The 24,479-nt window shown below is 46.6% G+C and overlaps 1 protein-coding gene across 1 annotated transcript in view; it reads right to left on the reverse strand.

Annotated features, from left to right (window-relative positions):
- Positions 1-793: 793 nt before the first annotated feature.
- Positions 794-24,479, reverse strand: part of MFSD4A (major facilitator superfamily domain containing 4A) — a 36,693-nt gene continuing 13,007 nt past the window's right edge. The window contains exons 4-10 of the mRNA XM_054027306.1: positions 17,213-17,381; positions 13,788-13,903; positions 9,646-9,819; positions 6,840-6,987; positions 6,149-6,219; positions 4,095-4,215; positions 794-1,967 (exon numbers count right to left, since the gene is read on the reverse strand). Coding sequence (XP_053883281.1) covers positions 1,903-1,967; positions 4,095-4,215; positions 6,149-6,219; positions 6,840-6,987; positions 9,646-9,819; positions 13,788-13,903; positions 17,213-17,381 — 864 coding nt within the window. The 3' untranslated portion in view covers positions 794-1,902. The remainder of the gene's footprint in view (positions 1,968-4,094; positions 4,216-6,148; positions 6,220-6,839; positions 6,988-9,645; positions 9,820-13,787; positions 13,904-17,212; positions 17,382-24,479) is intronic.

Raw genomic sequence — 24,479 nt, forward strand, 5'->3', positions numbered from 1 at the left:
GTTGTACCTGCAGAGACAGGTGGTTGACTCTTCTTCTCCCCCCCCACACCCTCCAAACGCAGGAAAGAGGCATGTCTGAGGACCAGTGTCCTATGAGGGTGGGAAAGAATCTCTTATCGCCCTCTGTTAAAGAAGGTTTTTTATACTGTAAGATGTTTGAAATACACCCTAATACCAGCTAGTCAGTGTAATGGGGACTATTTGCAGAACAATCAATTACTAAAACCTGATGTCCTGCCTCACTGAACCATATGCAGAGTAAGAGTGGCATGAGGTGGTGATACAGAGGAATTACAGTGCATTTCCAGTTTCATATGAAGGAGTAAAGGTCCCACTAACTAAAAGCAGTGCTTCTGGAGGACACCTGTGAGTAACTATTTATTTCATATTTAATATAACACCTCCATTGTGTTACCTCTCTTTGGTCAGGGCTAGTGTGTGCTCAGCTTTACATATGTATGACCATATACTAGTTTTACAAAAGTACTACCTCCTAAGGGAACTTTCTGGGAAGAGACTTTGCATTGTTAAGTATAGGGGAAAATGGTTGGTGGGATACAAACTCCAAAGGGCACCTGCAACTGGATTGATGGAGGGTACTGCAGTTTGGAATTCCAAAGTGAATGGTGCATATTGCACAGAATAAATAAGGGCTTAAGTCAAATTGCTCTAGATAACAATTGTAATAGTTTTATTTGAGAGCCAGTGTTAATCTTGGCCTCAGAGGTTGTCTGGACGGAATGGGTTTGGTTCAAATCATTTGGGTCCTGTAACAGTTACACTCAGAGCCTAGTGAGAATATAGTAATCACTTTTAATTAACATTGCTTTATATACACACATACATATGTACATCCACATACAATCACACTAAAGTCTACATCTCTTCAAACTTTCCCAAGGTATCTCCAGAAAGCTAGCATCATTACACTTGCTAGTGTTGTCTTGTAACAGATCGTTCTTGGGGTATACAGTACCTCTAGAGTTTCTCTCATGGAAGGCACCTTTTGTAGTGGATATTGCACAGATTAAATGGGCGGAGGTGGAGCCTGGATGCACCTGCTTAAGGTTTCAGATAGAAACTAGACTACAAACCTCCCTAAAATACTGCTACTTGCACCAGACACTTTTGCAGCTTACCAATGACTTAAGCAAAAATAAACCAGCAAAACTCATTCTTTCCTCTGCTATATAGCTAATTTAAATACTTAGTATGCTAGAGCCTATTGATTAAGGCTCTGCTGTAATGAACATATCGGATACTGTGTAATATAGATGGATCCTGTTATCAAAGTGCTCCTGGTGTTTCCGCTAATATTGTGATCTCCCCTTTGGGAGCACAGTTGAAGCTTGGATACTCTTACAGGTCTGGTTGCTGGAAAACTAATTCTGAACCACTCTTGCAGCACAGTATTATGCAGAGGGTTGTTCTGTATTAATTGAAAGCTAGAATTGGTGCTGTAGGTTGTCAGGACCATGGCTACAAATGGGTCCCATTTGAGAACCCTATTGGTTATAGTAACTCTAAACTAGGTGATACCCAAAATATGACACATGAAACAGTAATAGACTTACAACTTCCAGCCTATCCTCTGTAGGGAAGCTTGCTCACAATTTTTCTTCACCAAGCTGCCATAAATTGCTGATTTCCAGGATACAGGATTCTGCAGTTTGACATTCATCTTAGTGGAATAACAGACCCAAGCAACTTCTGCTTGCTGTACTTAGCCTCCCAAGGTGACTTAGGATGTTTGGTTGGTTTTCAAATTTAACATCTTTGATTGCAGAAAACTCAGGTTATTTAGCCATGTAATTAGTGTGAAATCATCCTTCCTAGTAACGCTTGATGATTTGTGTTTATTGCAAATACATACAACTCAATGTCCAGGGCTATGCCGCCTTTTTAGCTCTGATAAAGTCCAGAGTCACTCATCATTGCTGGCTTGTCAGGTGAGGAGACAGCCACTTCTGCAAAATAAGATTAGTTCACCTGTCAATCGACACTATGTGCAAAACCAATGAGCATTCATTCTAACACGCTTTAAAAGAAAATGCATAAAATAGACCCTCTGCTCTATTGGATAATACCTACTTGCAGTAGTTCTTGAAGTTATTGGTGCAGCGGTGGTTTCCTCTGCCTGCGAGAGGTAGCAGCATTTAATTTTGGGAGGCACCCCTAGTGCCAATCAGTGAAAAGTGAAGGGGAGGGTCGGATGGTTTTTACAGTAGGAGTTGAATCTATTCCCAGCGTTGGGGCTGCCTGACTTATCTTGGGCAAGTCACAATTGTGCAGGACCTCTCTTCACTTGCTTTCAAAATGGATTTACTTCATAGGGGTGCCGTGAGGCTTAATTCCCTTTTTGGGGAACAGTGATCTTGGTGCAAAGGGTGCTGTAACAGCCCACTGTGTCAGAGACAACATAGGAAACGCCCTGTCTCTCACCTAGATAGAATTTACCAATGCTGTCTTTAGATGGGAGGCTGCTTTCTTTGGAAGGTAGAGTTTGCAACTAAGGCACTTCATAGATTCCAAGGCCAGATTAGGTCACACTGATCATCTAGTCTGACCTCCCATATAACTGAGGCCATAGAATTCCCCCCAAATAATTCCTAGAGCAGAGTTTAAAAAACATCCAATTGCGATTTAAAAATTGTCAGTGATGGAGAATCCATCACAATCTTTGGCAAATTGTTCCAAAGATGAATTACTCACTGTTAAAAATTTACATCTTATTTCCAGTCTGAATTTGTCTCCAACCATTTTATTGTGTTATATCTTCCTCTGCTAGGTTGAAGAGCTATTATTAAATATTTGTTCCCATTGTAGATACTTAGACTTAATCATGTCATCCCTTGAGCACTTGGGGGAGGCCATTTAGGGATCTGGGACAAAAATCTGTCTGGGGATCGGTCCTGCTTTGAGCAGGGGGTTGGACTAGATGACCACCTGAGGTCCCTTCCAACCCTGATATTCTATGAATCTGTCTCTATAAGGCATGTTTTCTAATCCTTTAATCATTCTCATTGCTCTTCTCTGCAACTCATTCCAATTTATCAACATCCTTTCTGAATTGTTGGGACCAAAACTGGACACAGCAGTCACCCAGTCCCAAATACAGAGGTATAACAACTTCTCTCCTCCTACTTGAGATGCCTGTTCTTGCATCCCAGGATTGAATTAACTCTTTTGGCCAAAGCTCCACACTGTGAACTCATGTTCTGTTGATTATCCACCACAACTCCCAAATCTTTTTCTGACTCACAGCTTCCCAGAATACAGTCCTTCAGCCTGTAAGTATCTCCTACCTTCTTTGTTCCTACATTTAAATTTAGCTGTATTAAAAACATATTGTTTGCTTGCACCCAGTTCACCAAGTGCTCTTGATTGCTCTCAGTGTGTGGGCTTTCCTCTTATTTATCACTCCCCCAGCGTTTGGGTCATCTGCAAACTGATTGTGCGTTTTCTGCCAGGTCACTTATGAGAATGTTAAATAGCATAGGGCCAACAATCAATCCCTACAGTACTCCCCTGGGAACACCTGCTCAGTGACTATTCCCCATTTGCAGTTACGTTTTGAGATCTATCCGCTCACCCCATTTAATGGGTGCCATGTTAATTTTATATCATTCTAGTTCGTTACACAAAATGTCATGAGGCACCAAGTCTAAGCATGTTACATCAACACTATTACAAGCTCTGGCTTTTTGTCTTTCAGAGGGAAGGCTGCATTATTCCTGGGCTTAGCTGGGAAGCAGGCCACAGAGACAGTACAGGCTGCAACTGTCAGGACTTGCTTCTACTAGTTACATAGCAGAATGATTTGGTTTCTCAGCTATCATCCCACTCAGTTTATGGTTCCTCCCTTACCCCAAAACCTGCTTAATGTCTTCCCAGATCAGAAAAGAAAGCAGACTCAGACTTGTGTCTGCCAGGGATTTGTGGGCAAGTCAGAGCAGGAAGAGGGAACAGGAAACAGCAGGAAAATAAACATTTCCTTGCATTTTACTTGGAACGCTGCATGCTGGCTGTATGTTAATGCACATGTCATTTTTCCTGTCATTCTAAAGTAGGCCTAACTGCTGGCATTTTCTTACCTGATGAGGGCTTGGGGTACATCCTGTGGAAAAACAAAAGGAAAGTGTAGAACATAAAGGCCAAACCTCCAAAGATCATCCCACAAACCAGGAAACTGTAGCTGCCCTGATCATGGATAATCTGCAGTAAAGAAAAATAAAGGTCTTAAGTACAGTGAGAGAGGTGCTTCATCCCAGGGCAAGCCACGGGGAGCAGCAGGCTGTTTACATAGCACCTGGCAGAGATTAGCAATGTTCCTTTGTTTAACATAGGGGAACCTTCAGCTCAGGAATCCATTTCCCCTGCTGGTCTGGCCAAGCCAATCTGTTGACCTGCAAGGCAGGTGCCAAAGCCCATCTGTTTTCACAGGCTGTGTTGGCTCTAGAGAGTCTCTTGCTATCCATCTGTACAGATGGCCCATTTTGTGCACATGTATTATATATGTGTTCTACAAATAAACCCTGCCCATGAAATGGCCTAACCAAGACCTACCTGAACCAGATACAAGGTGAATTGATATTCCCGTTTCTCCACCTGGCAGACTCTAGTTACTCCTCCCCCCCAAATAAAAAGTTATGCAAACTCATGGTTGAAAGAACAGTGGGGAGTTGAGCTTTTGCTGGGTAGATTTACATTTATGGGCATGTAGCTAAGCTTGACTCACGGCCACAGCACCTCCTGCTGGTCATCTTGGAATTAGCTCTTTTCCAGCATACGGAGCACCCTCTGCAGGCCCGTGTCTCACCTGCCTCAGGCCCTGTGTCCCTCCTGGACCCCAATGCCCCTTTACCTCAAGGTTCTGCCCCCAAAGTACCCCCACACACTGGGTCTCCCCTCCTGGGGAATCCTCAACTCCCCAAACCCACTTTCCCTCAGTGGCTACTGCCAGTCATCATCTAGCCCCCACTCACTGGGGCAGACTGCAGTCTGTAAGGGCCACTCATCATTGGCAAGGGGGCAGGACCTGCTGCCTTTACCTATTTCCAGGCTGTATCTCTGCAGCCCCAGTACCTTTGTAGGCCTTCCCCAAGGCCTGCAGCCTGGGGGTTTACCAGGCTAGAGCTCCCCAGCTCTCTTGCCCTATTCCTAGGGTGACCAGATGTCCTGATTTTTGGGTCTTTTTCTTATATAGGCTCCTATTACCCCCCACCCCCATCTTGATTTTTCACATTTGCTGTCTAGTCACCCTACCTATTCCCCAGCACTGCTCCAGTTCAGGTACCTTCCTCTGAGGTAGGTAGCCCTTCTCCCTCCAGGGCTGGAAAGAGAGACTCCTCAAGCTTCTGGCCCACAGCCCTCTTATCAGGGCCTGTTGGGCCCTAATTGAGCTGGCCACAGCTGTAGCTGCTTCCCCAATCAGCCTAGCTTGGCTGCTTTTAACCCCTGCCTATCGGAGGGGGGCAGTTGCCCCACTACAGGCATTTCTGCTCTAAGGAACATCACACAATGCATATGTTGCCTCCGCAGTTCTCCAAACTCTGGCAACTGAATTCCTAACACCAGAGGTAATGCAAAACAACCTATAGCCACAGTAGCATTACTTGGTGATGGTAAGGTATGGAGTGGGGCAGCTAGCCCATCACTATACTGCTTTTTTAGCTAGATTTACCCAACCTGGAAACTACAGCGCCACTGTAGACATACTGCTGCAGTAGTGGGCATGTCTCTAATTATACCTAGCACTCTTTAGCGATTGGTGGTAGGTGTATCTTAGCAACTCCCACTGATTGGATTGCTTGTTTTCTCTACAGAAGACTGACCCCTCTTTCCTTGCAGAATGATTGTGTAGCTTTCAGAGCTGTCAGAGCATGATCGTATCAATCGGCCATGCACTAAGTGTTCGTGTAAACCCGCTGTTGTGCAATACATGCCTCTTAGTGTGCTTTGATCCACTAAGTGCACTAGGGGACTTTTAGTGTGTGGCAGCAGGCTGTTGTGGGGTACATGTATGCCCCATCTTGTGTAGGCAAGCCTTAAGACTTCCATTCACTCAAACACAGCTCTCTATGTGCTTGAATTAAAACCCTAGTCAATTCAGGTCATATCCTGGGTTTTTCCTTTTTTCTGCACTTACCGACCCCACCAGTAACTGTAGCACCATCTCTCCGATTGCAGCTCCAGTCACTAACACCGTCGTGGCACAGCCTGAAAACAAATGGTACAAGTTCTGGGAACTGCCGAAATGAATAGCTTCAGAGGGCCAAGAATGTCCCCAGGCTAGAACTCTGAGATGAGACCCACCTGTTCTACATTCATGAGCCTGCACAAATGTGGCCCTTTTGCATTCTGATATGATATCAAGGCTTGTATACACCGCAAGTTACTGCAGGGCAACCTATTGTGCTGTAAGCCCTCAGCTTCCTTACGTACAGCAGAGGATATTAAAAAAGTAATGGCTGCAGCTAGCAAGGGTACCAGTAGAATCATAGAATATCAGGGTTGGAAGGGACCTCAGGAGATCATCTAGTCCAAGCCCCTGCTCAAAGTTACCTGATCCTCCCACTCTCCACTGTGTGCAGAAGTACCTGTGTTCCCTGTTCGCCATTCATTCTTCATTTCCCCCCATATCTACCCTACCAGCTTGGTGCATGGAGCCAGGAGCTGTGGATGGTTCCACAGGGTGGTAACTGGTAGTGAAAATCAACATCCTAATTTAGCTAGAGCTATTCCTGGGTAACCTGCAAAGCAAGATCTTGGGGAGGTGAAAGGGGCTTGCTGCTGGTATTTTCTCGGCTCAAAATCTGCCGGGGGATAGGGATGCTCACCTTTGTATTGGAGGATGTCTTCAGTGTAGGCCAGCATGCTGGGGAAGGTGCTGCTGAGAAACAGACCCAGGCACGCTGTGCCCACAAACAGGAAAACAACGCTGTAGGAGAAAATCAGGAGCAGGAGGAAAGTTACAAGCACTCCAACCTGCAACAAAACAAGCCCAGCGTCACTTTCAGGGAAGAAAATAAATGCCGAGGTAGCACTGGGCTCTAGTGGGCTTTTAAAAAGACTAGTTAAGGGACTGGAAAAGAAATAGATTTATCTGGTCTAATTGAGATAGACAATTGAGCTTTGTCTCTTGAAAACTGAGTTACAGGCATAATCTGCAAGTCACATAGTAGTAACCCTATTCACTGACTGAGCTCACAGCTAGAGAGATCAGAGTCTACTCACCTTCAAATGCAGTATTCAATACTCTCACTAGAGGGACATAAGCCAACTACATCTGATTTTGGTCAAAAAGCCAAGCAAAACCATCTGTCCCAAGTTCATTAGACAAAGAATTAAGATCACTCTCAAGCCCCCTCTGATTTAGGAGATGTTGAATTTGGTGTTTCTAGGGAGCCTTAAATACACATTTTTGCGATTTCCCTCATTTGCACACAATTGTTATTAAAGTCACAACTCTCTGCTATTTTGCTGAATTGCTAGTGACAACCCAGCAGAGGGAGCTCTCACCAAATTTTGTAATCTCAGTCAAAAATAAAGGTGCTGTTTTTTCCCCTTAATTCCTTCAAGATTGAGTGATAGGTGGTTTTAAAGATGTGTGCATGTATACACACGCACAGAGCAATCTGGAACCTAAAAGTCATTCCTCTAAATTTAACTTAATATTAGAGTTAAGTCAAATTTTAATCCTAAATGACTGTCAAAAGTGTGTACATACAATATTAATAATTGCAATTCTAGAACAGATCTTATTCAGTGATCACAAACAGTTAAAACAGGTACATAATTTTCTATCTGTGGGTAAACTTGCGTAATGCACATTCAGTTGCCATTGAAGTAAAAGGCAAAACTTCCAATAAATTCAATAGGACTAGAAGGAGCCCCCAAAATCAGTTCTAGCTAACAACAAAACCCAGGAGTTCTAGCCCTCAGATCTTCAGTCATGCCAGATCAGACCAGTGGTCTACCTAGTCTGGTGACTAGTAAAACACTTCAGAGGAAAATGCAAGAATTGTCATAACTATGGAAATAACTAATAACCTGGCAGTAGGGGGAAGTTTCTCCCTAATTCAGGCAGTTAGTGACTGGTTTATGTTCTGAAGCCTTCTGGCTTCAGATATTCTTAATCTTTAAGAACGACTTAATGTGGCTGTTTTTCTGTGGCCTGATTTTTTTTAAAGCGACTTGTGATTAGGTGCCTCAGTGTTTGGGTGCCCAATTTGAAACACCTCAAAAGCACTTGGTTTTTAGAAAGCACTAGTCACTTTGAAAAATTAGACCCATAAATATCCAATCCCATTTCCCCATTATCCTACCATGCTCTTAGCCTCACATGTATATTGTGGCAGTGAATTCCCCAGGTTAACTATACATTATATAAAAGATTTCCTTTTCCCACCAATTTTAAATGAATTGCCTTCTATAGATTGATAATTATAAGGCCAGGAGGGACCCCCGTGATCATGTAGTCTGCCCTTCTGTATAACACAGGCCAGAGAACTGCCCTGAATTAATTGTTTAAACTAGAGCAGATCTTTTAGAAAAACATCCAGTCTTGGTTTAAAAATTGCCAGGGGTGGAGAATCCACCACAAATCTTGGTAAATTGTTTCTCTTTAGCTGTTTGCCCCCTGGTTCTTATATTAGGAGGAAGGGTGATTAGGAGAGCTGGAATTTCTCTGCCCCACCTCTCATGTCGCCTCTCCTTTCTAACCACTCTAAATCTTCTCAATCCCTTGTCACATAACACTCTCTCCAGGCCTCTAATGATTTTTGTTGCCTGTCTCTAGTCCATCTTGCTTCGCCTTTTTTGAGATGGGGTGACCACAGCTAACAGTATTCTAGGTGGAGATGCACCATTGATTTACATAAGGGCATGATAACTTGAGCGTTTTCTATCCCATTCCTTAGGCATCCTTACATCGTTTGCTTTTTGACTGTTCCTGCATGCTGAGCATTTCACTGACAGGCAGAGCCCCCTTCCAAGTGATTAGCGTTCATTAGAACCCAGCAAAGTAGATGGAGTAAAAATTATTCCTTCCAATGGGCATTAGTTTGCATTTGTGATCATGACCTTGCCTAATTACTAGACAACAATATAGATTGGTTGGAGCACTCAGTTAAATTACTTATTTCTACAGAACGATTTCATTATAAGCCGAGGGACAGTGCAAGCATAATTAGGGGCAGGGTGAGCTGCACTGAAATAATTATGGACTTTGAGTCTTCTGCTGTTCTGTCACAGGACATAAAAGTAAATAAAGTTGACGTCCACGTCACTCAACACTTCCACTGAGTTCTAGTAGGTCAGATTTTAGCCTATGAGAGAAACCAACAATGCAATAAAATTAAAAAATGTTTTCAGACTAAGCCCTTTGTCTAGTCTTGGGTTCTTTGTACTAGGTTAGCAGTGGTGTAAATGGTGATTTGTGCCTGTGCGGCCTAGCCTAAATTGGGGTGCAAATCACTGCTTGCACTGGTGCAGCATATCCACATAAGGAAGATGTGGCTACGTTGGTGCAAGAATACCCAGAGTAACCAAGGCTTTGAGCTAGTTCGGTCCACTCCTGGGGAAGATCCTTTCCCCTCCAGATCAGAAGCGCTCCGCAGAGGGTGACGGTAAAGTTTGCCTTACCACGTTTATGGACACCATGGTTGCAGGTTTCATTCGGTAGGACACAGGGATGGAGATGAGCCTGCCTAGTGTGATGAACCCCCAGAATAAGCTCGGCAGGTAGCCAGCCACTTTGTGAACCACAGAGAGAGGTTCCTCCACTGCATAGCTGTATACGAACCCAGAGTACTCGCCCTGCAGGGAAAGCAAACAGCACTCTGCGTTAATTTTACATCTCATAGGCCTAGCCTCCTGAAGAATACAGGCCTGCTCTAATATGTCCTCTGTGATACTGTTTATAAGTGTGTCCCCAGTGTGATAGGTGCTGTACAAACGCAGAACAAAGAGCTGCTCTCTGCTTCAAAGAGCATACAATCCAAGTAAGAGTCCATGGAGGGCTTGCAGGACTGATCCCTAAGGGAAAAGGAAGGGAAACTTACTGCTTCTGAAAGTGAGGGATGCCATGCAAACCTCTTAGAGAGCTGTACCCTGGCCGGAAACAATGCTGCTCCCCTGCAGGCCACCACAAACTTTTCCCCTTGTGAGCTATGCTAGTCTGGCTTTGAACCTCAGTCTCCAGACAGGATGCTGCATGTATCCTCCTTCCCTTAACGTTACTGAGCTGCAGCAAATAGACACAGCACGGCGAGGAGATGTGTGCATGCAGCGGTAGCACAGCTGGGATGCTTACCCAGGCTCAGACTATAAGGATCGTCAATTCGTGTTAGAAATCTTGAGCCGTGAATCATGCCTCTGATTTACCGGATATGATCACTTGTCTGCACATGGAAATGGGCACCTGAATGGGATAATGTTGTTTCTCTCTCTTTCACCCTCCCTCCACCCTGCCCCTTATAGGGATGGAGATGAACAGGGATCCGTTGTCTCTCAAATAAGTGCCCTAATACAGGAGATATTCTGATGTGGGCTACTCTTCATCTCTTGTTGAAACGGTTCCACTGTAGTAATGGGGCCACAGACAGCCTGACAATCACTCTATCGTCTAGTGGTTTGAGTACTCCCCACGGCCGGGGGAGAGGCTGACTCAACCCCCTGGCTGCTTGAGGAAAAGGGATTTGAATAGCAGCCACCTACTTCTCAAGCAGCTGGCCCAACTGCTGGGCTATAAGGTATTCTGAGGTGGGCCCCCACCCCTCTCAACCTTTCCTCTTGAAACTGTTCCACTTTAATGAACTATGAATTGGGCTAAAGTAAGATGTAAAGGTGAGGCGCCTGCAGGAGCTCAGAGGGTGGGTTTTTTGTGGGATGAAGACCATGGTGAAGGGCAGGGATCTGAAGGGGGAAGCGCCTTCAACCTTTCCTGTTAAAGTGTTTCCATGTTACTGAACTATAAATGGGGCCAAAGCAAGAAACAAAAATGAGACGTCCTCACTAGTTCAGAGGTTAACGTTCTTTCTTGACATGTTGATGCCCTGGTTTCAGTTCTCTCTCGCTACTGTGGGGCAGGGATTTGAAGAGGAAGCTCTATCATCCTTTCCTCTTGAAGCTGGTTCCACTTTAACTGTGAATTGGGCCAAACCAAGTACCCCCAAAGAGATGCCCTCTGCGGTGGAGTGGTTGGGATACTCCCCTGGGCTAGCAAAGCTGCTGGTTCAATTCCTCCCTCTGCCTGGGATGGACAGGCCTTTGAGGCAGGAGTGCCCTCAGCCTTTCCTGTTGAAGCTGGTTTCACTTTAATTAACTAGGAATTGCTCCAAAGCAAGTTCTTCTAAAGAGCTGCCTTCTCTGCTGTAGAGGTTTGGGCACTCCCCTAGGACACTGAGGGCCCTGGTTCAATCACAGCCATGGGGAGGGGGTTTACAACATGTATCAGCTACCTGTGGGGCCTTTTACTTAAATATTCGGGGGGAGGGGGGCGCGCTTAAAAAGCAAGTCACTCTTTTGTCCCCCTGCAACTTAGGCTACCCGCCCAGGCTGTGGGAGACCCCAGGACCAACCCCTCCTCTGCAAGGGGTTGTGCCAAAGCTCTCCCGCCTCCCACTTACACCCCCCCCACACCACATGTGTGAAGTGAGCGATCTCTGTTCAAACTCCCTTCTGTTTCCAGAAAGACAAGGGCCTTCCACAAGCGAAAGGAGACCTAAACAGGAACCTCCCACTTCTCCCCTGGGAGGTGGGACAGCCTTCTCCAAATCCTTTTAAAGAGTCAGAGGAAGGATTTGAACCACAATCATCCACCTCTTCGGCAAGCAACTTAACCACTGGACTATAGAGTGACCCTAAACCTTGGCCTGGCCCAGTTCATAGTTAACTAAAGTGGAGACAGCCTCAAGAGGCAAGATACACATGGCTCAAATCCTAGCTCCTTCAGGACTGGACCCAGGCTCTCCAACACCATAGGTGCAGGCCCTCACCACCAGGCTATACAGGGCTGCTTGCAAATCACCTTTGCTTTGGACCATTTAATAGTTAATTAAAGTAGAACAACTTCAACAGGAAAGAATAGTGCTGTGCTAAATCTTTCTCAAGCGGCAAGGGATTGAACCAGGCTCTCCAGTACCCAATGCGCACACCCAAACCACCAGGCTCTACAGGCCTTCTTGCAACCAAGGCTTGTTTTGGCCTAGTTCAGGGGTAGACAACCGGTGGCACGCGAGCTGATTTTCAGTGGCACTCACACTGCCTGGGTCTTAGCCACTGGGCCAGGGGGCTCTGCATTTTAATTTAATTTTAAATGAAGCTTCTTAAACATTTTAAAAACCTTATTTACTTTACATACAACAATAGTTTAGTTATATATTATAGACTTATCGAAAGAGACCTTCTAAAAACATTAAATTGTATGACTGGCACGCGAAACAGTAAATCAGAGTGAATAAAGGAAGACTCGGCACCCCGCTTCTGAAAGGTTGCCGACCCCTGGAAAGGTGAACAGCCTCAAGCGAAAAGAAGCTCCCTCTTTAAACCTGTTCTTAACAGGTAGAGGAAGGAGTTGAAGCAGCGTCTCCTCCCTTGGCGATCAGCAGTGTAACCACCAGTCTAAAGAGCAATTCTGAGCCTTTTTCTGGCCCAGCTGGTAATTAAAGTGGAAAAGCTTCAGCTGCAGTGTGGATAATGACACTGGCCTCCTTAGTAAAGTGCTTTGATATCTATTACTGAAAAGTGCCGTGTAAGACCTAGAGAATGAAGGGCTAAATTCTGCTCTCAGTTATAATAAGTAATACCACCACCTATCTACACCGACTGAATTGCTGTTGCTTGGGACTTAGGCAAGAAATGCAAGTTTGTTTCCTTACTGCATTATTACAGTGGCTTTCTCCTGGAGCGGCTATGGCAGAACTACGCCTTCTGTGGCTTATATGCATTGTCCTTTATAACAGTGACTTGGATGGCAAAAGGAGGCAAGTAGGCTGCTGCGTTAGTGTGCTAGATGGTGCCTGGGTGAGGGCCAGGGATGCCTGGGTGAGCGGATGGGATAGAAAAGGGTTCTCGTCGAAGGGGGCTGGCAGTTCCTAAAAGATGTTCTAATACTAGAGGCTCAAAAACAAGCTATTTGGAAGCAGGGGAAAGATAAGAGCCACAGGAGAGGTACCCAAAGTCATCAGTTACGTCTGAAAATGGAGGGCCAGTTGTGTTCCAGCAACAGCTGCCCTATCTGCTTTGCACAGTGAGACACGTTTTCAGGACTATTTAAGGCCCCAGTAAGACTTGGTGAGTTTTGCACTTTCCCTCACATACCTGCGGCAAAATCAGGCAAACTGTACAAAGGTAGGAATAGCAGCCACACCTCAGTTCTTGGCCATACTGCCCATTTTTGGGGGTGGGATGGGGGAATCCTCCCCGCATCCCCCACAAGTAGAAAGGAATCCAGATGCAGCAGAACCAGTGTGACTCCACTGATCAGGGCAGAGGAGGGGCATGTAGAGAATGCACAATATGCCATGGAAACAAGCCAGGTGGGAACTTCCAGCATAGCTCCTCTAGGTTCAGGAAAGCTCCCCGAACACAGAGCTAGCAGCCATTGCATCTGGGGCGATGGGAAAGGATTCCTTCAAACCCCACTGAGATCCAGCCCTCACTGTGCGCAATGAACGGAGTACGTGTATTTTGCCTGAGGCTTAGCCCGGTTGTACAGGATTCAGGGTGAAGAGAGTGCCACGTAGCTTTGATTCCGAGAGGATGTCTCAGCCAGCAGTACTTACTATGATCCCGTCACTCATGAAGAGGACAAGAGCCCCGGCGACGTGGACTGCGAAGTAGGAGTAAGGAGCTCCTCTGAAGTTTTTGCCTTGGCAGCAGCTAAATAGGTCGTCATGCCCTGGGTGAAAAAAAAAAAACCAATTCAAAGCAAACGTAAGTGGCGCTCCCAACTAGCTGCTCGCCCTACCACTCACAATGGGGGTTTGTTCTGTAACCTGCCCCAGGATGAATGGAGAACAAACATACAGCTCTGTTCTGGGCTGCGAACGATCTGGGACACTGATAACCTCTGCCCGTGTGAAATCTTTCCAGAGCATGTGCCATCTATGGAGCAGGTGGTGTCACCTCAGCATTCCTTACAGCTAAGAAGGATAGGCTTGTGGGGCGCTAGCCTAGCTGATGATTTAGAAGCTATAAGTTCAAGTCTAGCTCAGCCATGAATTTATTAGTATTATTATTTGCATTGCGGTAGCGCCTTGAGGCCCTGCCCAAAATCAAGGCTCCATTGTGCGGGGCACTGTACATAGCGAGAGAAAATCCCTGTCCCAAGAGCTTACAGTCTGAGGCGAGGTCTACACTGCAGTCAGTAGTAGTACAAACCCAAGGACCTCGGCGGGCTCATACAGCCCATGCCGCTGCGGCTTCACTGCTATTGAGAGACGAAAGCTAGCTCAGTATGGCTACATGGGCTGCAGTCACCACTCTGATTGCAGTGGCGAGAGTCCCGGGACCCCATTCCCTGATGCCTCTGGGAGCAAATCCCTGAGTCTCACTAGTCCTCAGTAAAATGGGGGTAACAACCTTTACTTCCTCCAACCCTTGGTCTATGCAGACTGTTATTTGGGGCAAGGTCTGTCTCTTCCCATGTATCTGTACTGTGGAGCCATGATCTTGGCTGGGACTAATGTTGCACAAAGAATAAATGAGGGATGGAGTGAAAAAAACCATGGTAGCTTTCAATAAAGTTAATAAAGTGCTTGGCACATTGAGTGGGTTTTTCGTCTACTACACAGTTTACAAGGTAGTAACTATCCCGCCTTGTGTGTGTGTGTGTGGGGGGGGAATGGCATGATGGGGAAGTGAAAGGATTTGCCAGGGCCACAAAAGGAATTAGCATTATTTATGGAGCTCGATTTTCTCCTGTCCTGCGTCTTGGGCAGTCATTTACTCCAGCCTAGAGAGCACATGTGTAAGACAGAATCACAGAATCATAGAACTGGAAGGGACCTCGGAAGGTCATCTAGTCCAGTCCCCTGCACTGTTGTGACCATGCTGAGTTAGAACAGGGGCTGGTTAAAAAAAAATAAAACCTGGTTTTACCAATAAATCAAATCAATTTTATTTCCATTTCAGGGCATTTGAATTGGACTTTCTGCCCCCCCCCCCTAAAAAATATCAGGGGGGGTGTTATTGAAACATGATCAAAAAGCAGGTTTTTGGCAAGTGAAAAATGTCACTAACCAGACACGTTTCAGTTGCCAAAAACCTGCTGTTTGTTAAATGAAAATTTGATAGCCATTGGGGGTTTAAGAAAAAAAAAAAAGTAGAATTATCAATGCAAAATTTCTTTTTTGGAAAATCAGACATTTTCCAACAAAAAACCCCCACTTGATTCAAAAGATTCAGCCAGCTCCAGTGAGTCCTGCTTCACCTGCACTTTTGCACTGGTATAAATGACAACACAAGGTGCAGGGCAATGGAGAATCGGGCCCATTTCTTTCTACTGTGGTAGTGCCTAAAGACCCCAGTCCAGGATCAGCGCTCCCCTGTGCTGAGCACTGCACAGACAAACACTACCAAGACGGTGCCTGCCCCAAAGAATTCAATTAGACAATACCTGAGAGCTGGACAGACCAACAAACTGGGGGGAGGACAAGGTAACACAGATCGCTGCATATGAATAAATTAACAACCAACAGTGGCCTCAAAAGTCATCCGAGATTAGCTGCTAGGAATCCTTGGCCACCCATCCTGTGCTTTGACCACATTTCTCATTAGTAAAAATCTCCAGCAGAGTAAAAGATCAGGGTTAAGGTGCACACAGCTTTGGACCCTGTGCTACGTCTACACAAGTGCTTAATACACTACACCGGCAAAGTTCACCTAGTGTGGACACAGATTATACAAGCAACTGTGTATTTGCCAGCATAGTTGATTCACTATAATTAAGTCTACAGTAGGGCTTTTACCAGGACAGCTCTCTTGGTCAGGAGTCATATCTCTGCACACCCCTGACTGACAAACTGAAGCCACCAGAAGTCTGTACCATAGATGTGGTCAAGCGTCCACTCCCCTCTCTGCAGTATCTCCTCTCTCCCTGCCCCAATTCTCTCTGCCTAAAAGACTCACCTCACGTCTTTTACTTCATTGTAAAGAAAAGTGTCGTTACCTGCGTTATTAAGGCCAGGTCTGCCTTGTAGACCTCTGTCAGGCTAGCTGTTGGTCAAGGTGTGCACCTGATGACAGCTATGACAGCTGCAGTCCCTAGTGTAGATGCAGTTCTATTGGCAAAGTTGGACTTTTATGGATATCGCTTGTTTCGTCATTGAAAATACCTGGGGCTGGGGCTCCTAAATCACTTGGGTGCTTCTGAAAGTTTTGCCCTTAGTCACGAGGGCCCTTGCCTTCAATTCAGTGGCCAAACTCCCCTTGACTTCCATGTCACAGGTTTGGGGCCTAAGTCACTTAGGGTCTCAGACATCTTACCCATAGTCTAGCGCTCTACCTACAGGGCTGGCAGTGCACTCCCAAAGCTCAAGCAGTGAACAGAGGAGTCAGGAAACTTCACAGCTCTGCCACCAACTGGCTGTGTGGCCTCAGGTGAGTCACTTCACCACTTTCAGTGCCTCTGCTCACCCTCCCACCCACTGTCTGTCTTGTCTGTTTCGGGCAGAGACTGACTCTCTGGGTGAGTACAGGGCCTAGCATGGTGATCCTGGCTGGGGCTTTTAGGTGCTACCGTAATATAAACAATAATCAAATCTGCAGTCCTGTTTTGGGCAAAACTAACATGCAGGAATAGGTGCATTTGGCAGTAATTCAACGCCCGATGGACCTGCTGGCCAAGACAGACAGTTTAAAGGGAAAGCCAGTCTCCAGCCAAGCCCAATCCCTCCGACTTGGATCTGTGACCCAAAGTGCAGGTCAAGCCATTAGAGTAGAACACCACAAAGGTTATCCACGAAAGCATGAGCACATAGCTGCTCTACGCACACCAGCAATAGCAAGAGACTAGGTTCACCACTGCCCGCAGGTTGCCTGCTGATATGAATGGGAGCTATGGGGGATTGGGGCCCCTTTGCAGATGTTACACTGCCTTGATGTTTCCATGGCACCTCCCCACTCCCGGAGGTTCAGTTTGAGCCCATCCCGTGTCCTCGTCTTGGAAACCACATTCCTTGGGGGGAAGGGACTGTCGTCATCTCACCTCTGTCTGATGGGGCTCTCTGCAACGTGATGGAATGATTGTCCTTCTCAGCTGGCTGAGTTTCCATCGCCAGTTCGTCTGCAGACAGCAGCGGGCGGCGCCCGTTATGGAAACAGGGCACCAGCCTCTCCTTGTAGAGCAGGAAGAACACCGCGATGGGGACTGGTAGCTGGGGGAGCAATGGGAAAGGGCAGGTCAGCCAGCCTGGATTTTTTCTCTCTCTGAATCAAATGCCCGATCTCCAGATTTGTTCCTCCAGGGGCAGGAGCTGCTCCCACCTAGGGAGGTGCTCACCAGAATGGCTGAGTGGTTATGGTGTTGGACTCAACTTCCAATGGGCATAAGCTTGTATGAATTTGAATCCAGCCTAGTGGGCGTAAGCCTCCTCGAAGCTATGGGTAACAGAGCAAAGGCCCTTGGCTAACATACACCCCACCTTCCCTCTGTTCCAACCAACTGGGGGATGAAGGAAGAGCTGGAGGGCTCGAGGTGCTGGCAGTGAAAGAAGGAGGCTGTCAATTGCTGCTTGGCATATTGGGGGTGAACAAAGAACTGGCTGACAAATGTCAAATTTTTCAGCAGCACTGCAAAAGCCGAAATATTTCAGTTCTGAAATGCGGCAGCGGTGCCTCATGCTCCCACTAGGGAGCCCGGCCCAGCGAGGACTCCATTCTTCAGGGTGCACCAGGGACTCACCTCCTAGTGAGAGGAGGCCGGGCATTGTGGCCATGGTGCATCATGGGAGGTGAAGTCCAGCTGGGGAGCCCAGCTCATAGAAGGGAATGAACATGAAGGCTCCTGAAATACAAATACCATGAAGCACCGCGGCAGCATTTCACAACTGAAATACTTTGGTTCCTGGGAGTTATTGTTTTGCTGAAAAATATCCAAGTTTTCCTGTGGAAAGCAGACAGTTTGCACACAAAGTGTTGTTCAGTCAAAGAGCCAGTTTGGATGGGACCTCTCCAGCCAGCCCTCATTGTTAGCACTCGGTGGCTAACTAGTGTCTGGCATCAGAAGAATTTGAGAGTCTCCGCCCAGTGCCCACATCACAAGAATCATGGCACTCCCACAACAAGCTTTCACTGGCCTCCTCTTTGGCAGCCTCCGTTGAAAGACCACGGGCTGAATGGAGACTGAGCTGCCCCTCTCGGCCTATTTATACTGCAGTGTCACCTAGAGGCTCCCACTGAATTCAGGGTCTCCCTTGTGCCGGGGGTGGTCAAGGACAGTCACTGCTGCAAAGAGCTCACCAACACTAGCCCTGCCCGGACAGAGCTGCAGCTCGCTGGTGAGCCGGCTCCAGGGCTGTCACTGTGCCAACACACATTGGTGCAATGCCACCTGGCACTTCTCTGCAGCGTCAGTCCAAGGTCATGCCTTAGGTTGGGCTTCTCACACCCACGACTCAGTGGTGCCTTTAGCCCCACAGGGATTTATTCCTTTTTGTTTGAAGGGAAAATAAAGGGAATTAAGTAAAGTCAGGTTCCCCCCCCCCCAACTGAAGTCCTGTTTATTCTGTGACAAACCGAGAGAGAAAGCCAGGAAATCCATAAGTTACGGCTCACAGTCTCTCCCAGCTCTGGCCACTTGGTTTTGTTTTCTACACATCTGTGAGCAAGTGTGAGCGCTAACGCTGAATTTCCTGGTTTTTGTTGGCTCAGGGTGTTATTTAAACGTATGGAGGATTTCTCCCCCCCTCCTCTCCTCACTGAATTCATTTACGAGGACTCCATTGTTTTGGGAACAATGGGAATGGGAACAATTAGTTCGGTCCCATGGAAGAAAAATGTATTCATTTGATAGTTCTAATCCTTCCGGAGGTCAGGACCATATTTTAATTGCGGATTTGCAACAATAATAAAATAGCAGCTTAGCAAACCTTGCAGACCCTCTCACAATGTATCTACACGGCACCTTCCATCCTAAAGGATCCAAAGTGTGTGTGAATAAAAGGGAGGCCACTGTGGGTAAGGTACTAGACTGTGACTCAAGAATCCAGGGTGCAAACACTCCCTGTGGGACCTTGGACAAGTCATTTGACCTCTCTGGGCATCAGGGCCCATCTGTGAAACAGGGATAATCATCGTCCTCTCTCTTCAGAGCAGGGACTGTCTCATTATGTGTATGTGCAGCCCCTAGCAGAATGGGGCCTCTTGTTTAGGGCCTCTAGGCCTTACCTTAATACAAATAATACCAAGTGAACCTCACACCAGAATTAGCAATGGCCTGAACCAAACTCTAGAACTGTGTAACAAACATTCAGAGCCCTCTCTGATACCACCCACAGTCAGATTTTCACCCACCAACATAGTGCAGCCGCCTCTGGAGTGAAATGTGGCAGCCAACTACATGCAACAAAGTGAATCAGAATGGCACATCCGCTGCTCAGAAGCGAGCTGCTTCATTCATGAAGACGGATGGAGTTTCTCTACGGCCAGATTGGATCAGGACACCAGGCCATTCAAATCTGCTACCCTGACTCCAGCAGTGGCCAAGACCGGTTGCTTCTCTAGAAGGCAACGATAGCCAGCTGTGCAATGCAGAGCAAGAGGGAGATCAGTTGAGCTTCCAAGTCCTGAGATGAGGCCACCCTAACTCTAGGATGCATGAGTACCACTGATCAAGCACGTACATACACATCATTCCCATTCTGGTACTCAAGCAATCCAATGTTCCCAACAGCGAAGTGTCAGGAGATGTTTAATTTTCTAGGAGAAGGTCACAGTCTCTGCATACCTTTGGTTTAATGCACAGAGCGTATTCAGTCTTTGCCTTTCTGTAGCACCTCTGGCCCAAGGTGCTCAAAGAGCTTTACAGGCATTAACTGTTCAAGGAGTACAACAGTCTGGTGCGGACGACAGGATGACAGGACGCAGCCCCGGGAATCGGGTTCTAGTCCCAGCTCCACTAATGACTAATCAGGTGACCTTGGGCGAGTCACTTCCTCTCTCCGTGCCTCGTATTGTCCCCTTTTGGGATAATGGCACAGATCACTGTAAAGCACTTTGAGATCTCCGGATGAGAAGCGTATTATTATTGTAACCCTCAGACGAGGAAGGTAAAGATCATCTTCATTTTACAGGTGAGAGGAAACTGAGGCACGGGGCGAATAAGTGACTCACCACAGATCACACAGCAAGTCAGTGCCTGGGGCAAGAATAGAACCCAGGAGTCTTGAGTCTCAGTCTCCTGCTGTAGCCATTAGACACACGATTCCCTCTCTCATATTAGACAATGCAGGGTGAAATCCTGGCCCCGCTGAAATCAATGGGAATTTTGCCATTCACTTCAATGGGGTCAGGATTACACCCACCACAGCAACCAGCCACTGATGGGAAAGGCGCTGCTGAAGTGTGGATTGATTCCTAGCCTTGTGCCGGAAGTGAGGACACCAGTGCACATGAGATTGGTCATTCGACGCGGAAGGTGCAATCTGAAAGGGGCTCTGTGCAGACAACGGGGGAACCAAGAGAGCAGGCTCCCGATCCGTCTCTGATCTGAAACCAACTCCAAGCTGGTTGGATAAAAGCCAGGGGCGACGTCCACGCCTCACCACCGTGGCTATGGGAGAGGCTGATGTCACTCAAACTAGCACAGGGTGAGTGTATGGGGTGGGGAGTCGACCAATCAAAGCAGCTTATTTGTTAGATGAGCAAACAGAGATCACCACACTAGCTTTGCAGGGGAATGTTTCACTAAGCAAGGAGCCAAACTCACCCCTGGCACAAAGTGCACTGACGTTAGTGGAGTCACACAAGGCGACAAATTCGTCCCTAAGGCTTTAGCCTGGGATTTCTCATTAGTTACACACACCTTCTGGAGCGTGCTCACACTGCTTGCCTGAGTTCGGCCAAGTGTCTTATAGAACCAGCTGCCTCTGTCCTCCTTTGATATTTCCATATGTTCCACCAGAAAAGGGCAAACAGTGAGGAGCTGTGTTGGCTCACGGAGGTGGTTTGTTTGCCAAGCTATCTGGGGCAGGGCCGACACGTTTATTAAAGGAACTTGCTCCTTGGAGAGGCTTGGTTTTCTTAGGCTAACACCTGGCTGCTTGGCACATGGTTTAACGAGACTTCCTTATACCCTGCGGCGATCCTAAACAGAACTATACAGGAACAGACGCAGGCGTTACATGGCTAACTGCCCCACCCACGGGGCTGAAGATGCACCCCCATGGATGAGGTGTTGAAAAGGATAACCTTTTCAAGGCTCTGTCTACGTTTGGAAAGGCTCCTGTTTCCCCAAGCAGCTAGCAGGGCCATCCATTCGGGGGACAACCAGGCGATGAAAGTTGGTTCCTGGCCCATTCTCTCCTGGGGTAATCCCCAGACTTCAGTAGCAATGAATTTGACCCAGAGTTTTTTTTTTCAACTTAGCCTCTTGCTGGGAAATGCTGGTGGATTGCAGTGGTAAGGAAGCGGTCAGAATCTCTCACTAGATCTTGCTGTTTCGTGTCAGCTCTCAATAAACTCAGGTGTTATTCCTCTCTCCTGTTCTATCTTAGGGACTTCTTATAGCCCACATCACCATAGTATGTGAGTGTATCACAGTCTTTGGTCTATTTATCATCACAACACCCCGGTATAGTAGGCACTGCCATTGTCCCCATTTTAAACATGGGGAATTGGGCATAAAGAGACTAAGTAACTTGCCCAAGGACATTCAGTTCGTAGTGGAACAGGGAACTGAACCTGGCTCTTCTCAGTCCCAGGGTAGCACCCCAATCATTGGACCAACCTTCCTCTCAATTTGTCTCAATTTGCTCTTTATTCTAAACTCAATAAATTGGTGCATCAAGATGGCAAATACAGTTAAAATCATAGTTCTCTTCCATCTCTAGATTCTGTTTCAAAACAGGGATAACCCCCAGCCTACTTCTTAAGAACCCAAGCAAAGAAGCTTCCCCCAGTTCCTTTGGGATAATTCCCCCCCCCCAGACAAACAGGAACTTGCACTTCCAGAGCGGGACTAGAGTTCCCATTCTGCGGAGAACTCTGACGCGTTGAATCTTGCTTCTGTTCAAATCAGAACGAAAAGCTGAAATTTCAACGTCTCCCGCAAAATGAAGATGCTGAACAGTTTTGATTGAAAATCATTGGAACACTTTGGTAATGTTGAATCATTTTGCTTTGATAAGACAAAAAGGTTTACAAAATACTGGGTAATATAATAAACAATAATGTTAGTGTTTTAATAGAATATAAAAGTTGAAACAAGAAAATCACAACAATTCATTTTGACTTTTTCCTATAGAAAATGGGGTCAGATTAGACTCGTTCCCCCAAAAATGTTTAGATTTTGACAAAACTGCATTTTTCAATGGAAAATTGGCAGCCAAAAAATTTTCGGCCACCTCTAAAGCCTACTTCATTTCATCCCCTTGCTCCTAATTTCATTGTACTAATTAGTTTCTCTCTCTTTCATTGACGTTTACACCTTTCAGACATGAGTGGTGTGATTGCCCCACTTCCAAGCCACATATATTAACCTGATTAAAGTTGGATTCTTTCCATCTAAATAGATTTTCAGCATGTTTGGTGGCAAGGCAGGAATGCATAAAGAGAAGAACTTGCTTTGGGAATGCGAAATTCCTAGAGTATTTGAGATCTGGATTTATCTCCCTTCGTCAGGGATAAAAACTTCATTGAGGAGAGAAGTGGAAACTAAAAAGTTTCCCTATACAAGGCTATCATCTCCTCCCATCTTCTGCCTTCAGTCTAACCAGATCCTTTCCACCTGTTTGCTTAGTTTATGCCCGTATTTTCTCTGAAATGTGGCAGAGACAATGCCAATCCCAATCTAACACTGCTCTTGTTAAACTAGAATTACTGGTTTGGATTGTGTAATTCAACAGGAAGGCCAAATTTAGTCCCTGTGCCCACAGGCAACTTGGGAAAGAGAACAAAGATGCTACTTTGGCAGGAGACATCCCCCCCCCCCCCCCAAGAAGTTTACAGAAGGTGTGCCCTGCTTCCCAGCTTTCCTTGACATTTGTTACCAGCGTCTCATGCTACATAAAGGGCTACGTTTCAAAAAAGGGCTTCACTAAATGGGCCTCCAGTGGACATCATTCCGTTTTTGCATCCACAGTTTTTCAAGCCCAAGTCTGCCTGTTTGAAAACCCCCACCCTGATGGAAGTGCAAACTGCCTTTGTGCTTGCGAGTCAACTAGTTACACACCACATTTCTTCCTCGGTGTGCACAAATGTGGTTTCTGAGGGTATGCCCATACCGCAATCACAGGATGTGACTGCAGCTCCAAGAGACATACCCAAGCTAGCTTTAATCTACCTAGCTCTGCTCTGGTACCACAGTAATGAAGCAGAAGCTAGCCCTGGGAGTAACCATCCAGGGCTCCAGATGGGTTTACACGGCCCGTGCTGCAGTGGGCACTGCCGCAGCATCTTTGTCCGCGACCCGAGCTAAACCGAGGCAGGTCTCCTCGAGCTGCAGTCACACACTGTGATTGCAGTAGAAACACCCCCTGAGTTTGCACGCCCAGAAACCAGGATGCAAAGAAAATGGCGAATACAATTCTAGAGGCCATTTTTGAACATCTGAACCGAGACATCATTTGGGGCCCAATCCTGCTCCTAATGAAACGAAGAGCAAAGCTCCCATTGACTTCGCTGGGAACAAGATCGGGCCACAACAAAAACTAAACCATCAAGCACTGCCACTGCACATCAAAGCCTACATTAACCGCAGCCTTTACTCGGTCCAGGGACGATTGCTAAAATAGAGAGGACACCTCCCGCCATAGCAGACACAGAGTTAGAGGTAAGTAACGTAGGATTCTCACCCTAAGGAGGCTGCACCCTGTTGAGTTCTTCTGCAATGACAGTCTTGCTTTGTACTGTTTGCTTCACTGTTTAGGCTGATGCAATGAGAAGTGCATCAAACAGGCTGCACAGACCTCAGCTTAATGAACACCAGCTGTGAGATGCACTTGAGCGGTGTTTTGGTTTATAAGCACATGGAGAGATCAAGATGGTGTGAAGAAACCTGTTCCTCTGCCTAGCACAGCATGTATGTGCTGGGAGGTGGTGGAATCTCCTTCCTTAGAGGTTGCCTAGGGAGATGGTGGAATCTCCTTCCTTAGAGGTTTTTAAGGTCAGGCTTGACAAAGCCCTGGCTGGGATGATTTAGTTGGGGATTGGTCCTGCTTTGAGCAGGGGGTTGGACTAGATGACCTCCTGAGGTCCCTTCCAACCCTGATATTCTATGATTCTATGACCATGGGCTGCTCCCCACGTCAGTCTGG

The sequence above is a fragment of the Malaclemys terrapin genome, chromosome 4 (assembly GCF_027887155.1).
Source record: "Malaclemys terrapin pileata isolate rMalTer1 chromosome 4, rMalTer1.hap1, whole genome shotgun sequence".
Taxonomy (NCBI): Eukaryota; Metazoa; Chordata; order Testudines; family Emydidae; genus Malaclemys; species Malaclemys terrapin.